This window comes from Octodon degus, unplaced genomic scaffold (assembly GCF_000260255.1).
Source record: "Octodon degus isolate 3935 unplaced genomic scaffold, OctDeg1.0 scaffold00249, whole genome shotgun sequence".
In the NCBI taxonomy this organism is placed as follows: domain Eukaryota; kingdom Metazoa; phylum Chordata; class Mammalia; order Rodentia; family Octodontidae; genus Octodon; species Octodon degus.
Window position 1 is genome coordinate 1,005,021 of NW_004524825.1, and position 8,110 is coordinate 1,013,130.

At 52.3% G+C, this 8,110-nt stretch overlaps 1 protein-coding gene and 1 pseudogene across 1 annotated transcript; one reads left to right on the forward strand and one right to left on the reverse strand.

Annotated features, from left to right (window-relative positions):
* Positions 1-323: 323 nt before the first annotated feature.
* Fate1 (fetal and adult testis expressed 1) lies at positions 324-3,244 on the reverse strand. The gene is made up of 5 exons (XM_023706274.1): positions 3,073-3,244; positions 2,395-2,522; positions 1,331-1,428; positions 924-1,002; positions 324-523 (listed from the first exon to the last, which is right to left on the reverse strand). Exons 1-5 carry the CDS (start codon positions 3,176-3,178, stop codon positions 392-394), a joined length of 543 nt encoding a protein of 180 aa, XP_023562042.1. The 5' UTR covers positions 3,179-3,244; the 3' UTR covers positions 324-391.
* The window catches only part of LOC101586493, a 12,762-nt pseudogene continuing 7,851 nt past the window's right edge, over positions 3,200-8,110 (forward strand).

An 8,110-nucleotide genomic window follows, 5' to 3' on the forward strand; every position in this document is an offset into this window, starting at 1 on the left:
TAGGGTTACCTGAGCACACCTCCCCCGCCCCCGGTGCTCTGAGCCCCACCGCTCTCGGTGAGCCTCAGCCACCAGCTTTCAATGCCGTCACTTAACTTTTATTGAACATATGCAGAGCCCTGTGCACAGTGTGTAAGCAAATGGGCAAAGGGAGCCAAAACGAAAGCAGGAGATGGAGCAGAAGGGAAGCTGGGACCACTGTGGCCTGCCACTCATGTCACTGTAGGGCGAGGTGCTGCTGTTCTCTCTCTCCAAAACACCTCTGAGCCACCAGCCTCCTTGCAAGCTGAGCAGAGTTGGAAAATGGCCCATTGCCCCTGCCTGGGTGTGGGTATGCAAAGGGCAGAGGCAAGGGAGGGTGAGAGGGCTCAGGACGGTGGGGGCCTCAGCGTCACTGGCGCATCCACAGCCACAGGTTGGCGATGCAAGCCGACAGCATCATAGTGAAGAACACCGCCTCCTTCAAGCGCCAGGTGGCATCCTGATCCTCCAGTGCACACAGGCGCTCTGTGACCACCACCAGCTGCAGAAGGACTAGAGTCAGGACTGGGGGCAGAGCTCTTCCTGGGGGCCCAGGGCTCAGGACGCTACAACAAGGAAGGCTTTGCTGTCCTTTAGAGGGCCACAGTGGCCCTTGTATGGGTGCAGTGGGACAAAGGTCTGGGAATCCTTCTAGGGACTTCTGCACCCCTGTCCAGTGTTATTCCAGCCCACCCTGGCTGCTGCAGGGGACAGGAGTGGCACAGGAACAAAGGGACTCTTTGGCTTGGGACTGAGTTCCTTCCAGCATGTCATAGACAGAGGAAGGATAGAAGGCAGGCAGGCATCGAGGGGGCACCAGAGCCATGAGCATGACCCCATCGCAGACACCACATGCTCTGCAGACTCAGCTCGAGGTGCCGTCTCTGCCCCCGCATGCTCACCTGTCTTCGTATGATTTCCAGCTCCAGTTCATTGAGCTCTTCCAGGCCAACCTCTGCCAGCAGATCAATCCCCGGGGTCCTTGGGGCAAAGAAAGGATCAGAGCTGCAGGTGGCCCCAGGCAGAGCCCGGTGCGCGAAGCCACATGGGCAAGCAAAGGAAGACCAGGGGCTTGTCTGTGCATCTGCCAGCCTGGGGCCTCTCCTGTCCTTGGTAAAGAGGGACTGAGGCAGAAGAGCAGTAAGCAGCCAGGTCAAGCTTGCCACAGAACACCTGGAGGCCCCGAGTGGCTAGGAGGCAACGCGTCCAAAGCTCCACAGGCCCAAGGAAGGAAGGGGCTCCTTCCGAACAAGATGCTTGACAGCCCACCTGCCCAGCCAGCCAAACCTCAAGGTGCTCAGGCTCTTACTGGTCAGGATGGCCCTGGAAGCTGCCAGGATACTCCTGGGAGGCTGCAGCCTCATGGCCCGGCTCTCTGGACATCCTGGGCGCCTGCCGCTGGTGCTCCTACAGCAAAGGAAGAAGCAATCCAAGCCAGCTGCTTGGCCCCCACAGCGCACCCCAGACACATGGTGCCTGGCCCTCTGGCATCAAGGGCTGGCAGCTTAAGGCCACTGGAAAAGCCTGGGACCCCATGGGTATGCCATTCCCCACTGCCCCACCCTTGCCCTGATCCTTGGTGGGCCCTGCCCTTGCAGGCTATTGTGAGGGAAAAGCAGTGACCAGAGTCCCTGTCCCCTGCAGACGTCGTCTGAAAGCCCAAGTAAGCTACTGGAGAACACAAAACTTCCTCGACACATGTCTTCTATGGAGCAATTCCCTGGGAGAACGGGATTTCCACGTATTACAAAGATATACTGTTACAAAATTAATTTTAAAACTCTGTAGTCGCATGACTCCACTTAGCGCCTGAACTGGATCTGCTCGGTATGGCTCCAGGCTTTGCACACAGGAAGTCGATGCAATAGTTCTAATTTATTTGTCTTAACAAGAGGTCATCCACCTGAAAGGTGGATGGTGTCTTGTTTCCTGGGGACAGAATCATCTCAGCACTTACTATAGTTCGTGAAGTCCCATCACACCTTGGTACCTTGCCCCAGTAGCTTCTCCAGCTGTATCATCAGCATTTCCTGTAATTTCCTTCAGCCTCATGACTTCAGCTAAAAGTATTGTCACCGAAGTGTGGGACTTGAGAGTCTCCATCCTTGTTGTACTTTCCCAATAATCTTTGCAATAGCAATCAGTGTCCTAAAGCCTTCCTTCACTAGACATGAATACTGTTTAAAGAAGCAACTCTGAAACACCTCTAGACCACCTCCCTGTTTGCCCTCATTTGTCTGCTTGGCACACAGGGGCTTCCCCTGCTCCTGATCACTCCAGCCTTTCTTCATCTACCACGGTTAGGGAGGATCCCTACCACCAGTACTGCCTACCCCACCCCCATCACTGCACACCAAAGTCCCCACACATTACCACTCTCCTGCCCTTGGGAGGATTTGTATTCCAAGGTGACTGAGAGATAGTGGAGGCAGTAGCCTTTGGGTCCATCCTCTGACGCCTCTGGGAGCCACCCAGGGCCTGGGATCCATGATCCGGTGCATCTGGAGAGAAGGACAGAGACCCCAGGAACATCCATAAAAGTTGTACCACAGCTTCCAGGGCACAAGACATGAAGACCCAGAGGGTCGTGGGGATTAAGGGGAGCAGCCAGCACAAAGGCTATAGTGGGAAGCAGGCTTAGGCTGTTGCAAGCATGAGCACAACGGTCCCCTGGAGCTTCTGTGTATGTTGTAGCATGAAATGCCTGGAGCAGGTGGCCCTGATAGGATCCTGTAGGTCATGGAAAGTGGGGGTCACTCCAAAGGGCTGGAAAAAGCAAGAGAGGGTTGGGAGAGAGGGCACAGTGCTGGCTGAGTTGAGAAAGAAAGAGGAGCCACACATGTTGTGTCCACCTGCCTCCCACTTGGGCCACAAAATGCTCACAACCTCTGGACCCCCCCAATTTCCCAGCCACCCAACAAACAACTACTCCCAGGCCCAGACACATACACACAGGGATGATGCATGCAGACCCATACCCCCCCCCCACTGGCTCATGCCTTCTCCAGCACATGTGTAGACAGAGCCCAGGGGCACAGTACAGCTCCTCACCAGCTATCAGCAGCTGCTCTTGGTGCTGCCCGGGATTTCCAGACATCAGTTCTTCTTTGAGGCACATTTCTATCTCCTCCTTGATGCCGGGTGGGCCTGTTGCCATCACGGCCGCTTGCTCAGTGGGATGGTTCGGCTAAGAATCTGTCAGGTGCTGGGCACAGAGGAGACACTTGCACACTCTCCTCTCTTGTGGTTTGAGCGCAAAGAAGATATACCCAATGGTGGAGGTGGGGCAAGACTTCTCTGGCCTCAGGCCTTGGACTCGGCACCTCCTGTTCCTGCTGTATCTACTTGGCGGGGACAGTAGGCTTCTCCCCTGCTGCTCTGTAAGCAACTTAGAAGAGATACAAGGCTGAGCCTTTGCCCGTGAGAATCATCATGGCTAACAATCCTCCCTTGATTCAGCTGGGCAGAGGCCAGGTGGAGCCCACTTCCATCACTTGTAGAGAGAGGCAGTGACTGGTGCAGAGCCAGAGAGTCCATGACCAAGGCAGGGTCAGGTCCCAGGCTGCTGTCTGCAAAGCCCAGCTCCGGCCCATAATCCAGACCACCCCCACCCCATCAAGGGACTTCTCTGTAGAACACACACTGTCCTGCGTCCTGGGGCTAGAAGAGGCTCTTCCTTCCCCAGATCTGGTGAAGCAATGAAACCTGAGCTTTCTTGGAGGGCCACCTTAGGAGCCAAGAGGTAGAGAGTGTGCACAGTAGGGCTCAGGAGCTGGGGCCTTCTGTTTCTGTCCAGCCACAGTTGCCAGATTGAGTAAATTAAAAAAAAGCCCAGGCAATTGGAGATTCACATCCCGCTTCTTCCAAGCCAAAGACCCCCAAGGCAGAGGGGAGCTGGCCTCACTCTTATCAGAGTCAGCTTGATAGAAAGGCAATGGGAACCAAGGGAAAGAAGGACAAGACGTGGGCCCTGCACTCACTGGCTAGGGTTCAGCTCCCTCTCAGCTTCCCTTAGTTGACTGCTGAGAGGATTGTGTTCCGGTGTCAGCTTGGCCGGGCTCCAGGACCCAGCAAGCCCCTTGCACACTAGTCTAGGAATTGCTGTGACAATATTTTGTGGTTGTAGTTAGCACATATGACCAGTTGACTTTGAGGAAAGCACCTCCCCCTCAACAATACAGCAGGCTTCTACCCATGAAAGTTTTAGAAGCAAAGGCTGAGGTTTCCCTGAGGAAGGGGAATTCTACCTCAGGGCTGCATTGCCAACTCCTGTCTGAGTGTCCAGCTTTCCAGTCTGCACTCCACCTTCAAGCATGTGGTCACGCCTCTCTACATGTTTATGCATGTCCAGATACACACAAAATCTATGGTAAATGTCTAAATACGTGAAGTATGCATTGTAGTAAAGGACACTTTGCTGCTACTCGCTCCCAGTACTCACTCTCTCCTCCAACACACTTATTTAGCATTCTTGCCACTTTCTGAAGCAGTCTGGAAGTCTCCTTTCCTGACTGATCAAAACCATGATGAATGCTGCTGCCAAGTGCCATTCAACCAGAGGCAAGCTGCAAAAGCATCACAGTGTCCTCCACCACCTTGCTCCTCAGATCGGGCACCATGCAACCTGGCTCTTGCCCGAAGTAAAAATGACCATGAAAGTCAATTCAGGACACAGAGGGAAGCAGGACAGAGCAACTAAAGGCACTCAGGAAAGATGACTCCCAGAACCACTTCAGAGAGTGCCAAGAAGGCTGCGACCAGCATGTTTGAAGCCAGGGGTCGTATCCTGAGGGGATTCTGTTTTATATTTTACTTCCCTTTTTACCTGAAACATCCACAGCAGCTTTGGATCACACTTGTGTACACATATGTCTTGTTGGTTCTGTTACTCTGGAGAATCTGATACAACCATCAGTGCTCAAGGGTGGCTCTGGGGAAGAGTCCCAGGGCTGCTGAGAGAAGAGGAGGCCATGTGCAAATGAAACCAAGAGCAGAGGGAGCCAGGTAGGAGAAGGTAGCAGGGTAGGAAGGAGGCAGAAAAAGAGGAAGGGAAGAAGGGGGAGGAGAGGGAGGAAAGGGAAAGAAAGAGCGGGGAACGGCTAGCTGCAAGACGGGGTCTTCCTGGGGCTGCCCGTCTGACTCCCAGTGTCCCAGCCCAGCTCAGAGCACACACACTGTCCTGTGTTCCGGGGCTAGAAGAGGCTCTTCCTTCCCCAGATCTGGTGAAGCAATGAAACCTGAGCTTTCTTGGAGGGCCACTTTAGGAGCCAAGAGGTAGAGAGTGTGCACAGTAGGGCTCAGGAGCTGGGGCCTTCTGTTTCTGTCCAGCCACAGTTGCCAGATTGAGTAAATAAAAAGAAAGGCCCAGGCAATTGGAGGTTCAGATAAACAAAGCATTTTTAAAGTCAGCATTATGCTCCATGCAACATTTGAGATAGTCTAAAAACTATCCATGGCTTATCTAGCATCCAAATGTAACCAGATAAGCTACATTTTATCTCACAGCCCTACATTCTGCACATCCAGCCCAGGACCTCAGATCTGACCTTGAACATGTCTCTCCCTTCCTTTGGGCCTCAGTCTCCCTGATGGACAAGAGTACAGTCTCCCACCTAGCACAGCAACTGGACTGGGGGAAGCACTCAGAGATCAGCAGAGCACAGCACTGCTGGCAACCACTGAGCCTTGAGCTACTGATCCCAGACCAGCTTCCTGTCTGGCTGCCAGAGGGCCCTGACCCACAGGGACTTCCTGCGAATAGGGAAGCTGAGCCAGCTGGGGTGCATGAAGAGGCACCGCCCCCTGGTGGCAGAGGAACCTGCCACTGAGAGCCAAACAAAGACCTTCTGCCCAACCCATGGGCCCTGAATGCCACCCGGAAACCCTGGCATGTTACTTCCTTAGCCTCTCTTGTGTTGCTAGGAGGTGAGAGTTAGAATTTGCTGTGTGACTTTGAATCTGTCCCTTAGTACATCTCTAAATGCTAATCTTTCCATGACTAGATCTACATCATAATTTCCTCCTCACATTACCCCAGGCTCACAAACGAACATTCTCAAAGGCCTCACCATCTGATATACTAATCTTGGTGGCCTGAAGGGCTACACAACCCAGGGTACAGATCTGCCAAGTCTTATGTGATACTTGGGGCTAGGAAGGTGGCCAATGGCCAAGTGTGCATGATGGCTGCAGAGACCCAGCACTGCCAGAACAGGTCCCAGAGGAAGAGGCCCAGGGTCCTTCTCACATTTGGGAGGGGGAAGGGTCCACAGAACTTCCAGCTCACAGCATGCCTCTATGTTTGTGTGTAGTGAGAGCTTACACAAACTCTATCTTACATCTGAGGTAGGTGATGTTCCATTAGTTTTTAAATGAATAGTGGGCCTTAGGAATCTCCATGGGGCAGTGTAGATGGATCAGATTCCCTCTAAACCCAGCTTATCCCTTATTGATCTGCTCAGGGACATTTGAAGTACTAGAGCTTTCCACTTGTATTTTATTTTTTAAAGGAAATTTAAAAATGGTTTTTAAAAAGTATTAGAAATGATACAGCATTTCATTAAATAAAATGACAGCAATACAACAATGGTTGCTATATTGCATGTTGTCTTCAAATTAGTTGTTCAGATTACAGATATATGCATACCAAATTGGTCAAAAATTATATTAAAAAATTAGGGGCTGGGGAGATGGCTCAGTAGAATAAGCATTTGCCTGGCAAGCACAAGGGCCTGAGTTCAATCCCTGGTTCTGCAAAAAAATAAAATAAAAAATAAAAAATTAAGGAGAAAAAGAGCACGCAGAGGTGAATGAGAAACCAAGCCTGGGGCAGAACAAGATGTGGAAAATGAGCTCCTGGATTATGAGGAAGATGAAGAGCCCCAGGCTCCTGCTGAGAGTACTCCCGTACTCCCAAAGAAAGACGTGAAGGGCTCTTATGTCTCCAACCACAGCTCTGGCTTTTGGGACTTCCTGCTTAGGCCAGAGCTCCTGAGGACCATCGTGGACTGCGGCTTTGAGCACTCCTCCGAGGTTTAGCATTAGTGCATCCATCCTGGGCATGGATGTCCTGTACCAGGCCAAGACTGGAATGGGCAGGACAGTGGTCTTCGTGCTGGCCACCCTACAGCAAATTGAGCCTGACAACGGCCAGTTGGCAGTTCTGGTAGTGTGTCACACAGGTGAACTGGCCTTCCAGATCAGCAAGGAATATGAGCATTTCTCCAAGTACATGCCCAGTGTCAAGGTATCCGTGTTCTTTGGAGCCCTCTCCATCAAGAAGGATGAGGAAGTGCAGAAGAGAAACTGTCCTCACATCGTGGTGGGAACCCCAGGCCAGATCCTGGCACTCATGCGAAGCAGGACCCTCAACCTGAAGAACATGAAGCACTTTGTACTTGACGAATGTGACAAGATGCTGGAGCAGCTAGACATGAGGCAGGACATACAGGAGATCATCCGACTGACACCCCATGAGAAGCAGTGAGTGATATTCAGCACCACTCTAAGCAAGGAGATCCAGCCAGGCTGCAGGAAGTTCATGCAAGATCCCATGGAGGTGTTTGTAGATGATGAGACCAAGCTCAAGTCACTGCACGGCCTGCAGCAGTACTATGTGAAGCTCAAGGACAGTGAGAAGAACCGCAAGCTCTTCGACCTCCGGGATATATTAGAATTTAACGAGGTGGTGATCTTTGTGAGGTCAGTACCATGTTGCATGTTGCATGGCCCTGGCCCAGCTCCTGGTGGAGCAGAGCTTCCTGTCCACCGCCATTCACCATGGCATAGCACATAGGAGGGCCTATCACGACACCAGCAGTTCAAGGGAAGGACTTTCAGCAGCAGATCTGATGGCCACTACTCTGTTTGGACAAGGGATGGACACTGAACCTGTCAACATCATCTTCAACTACAACATGCCTGAAGACTCAGACACTTATCTGCACTGGGTTGCCCGTGCAGGTCACTTTGGTACCAGAGGCCTGGCCATCACTTTCGTGTCCAATGAGAATGATGTCAAAAATTGTAATGAGCTAGCCCAGGTCCGGTGAGTGTGCGGAGAGTTTCCTGCTACCCTGCGCCGGCGGGA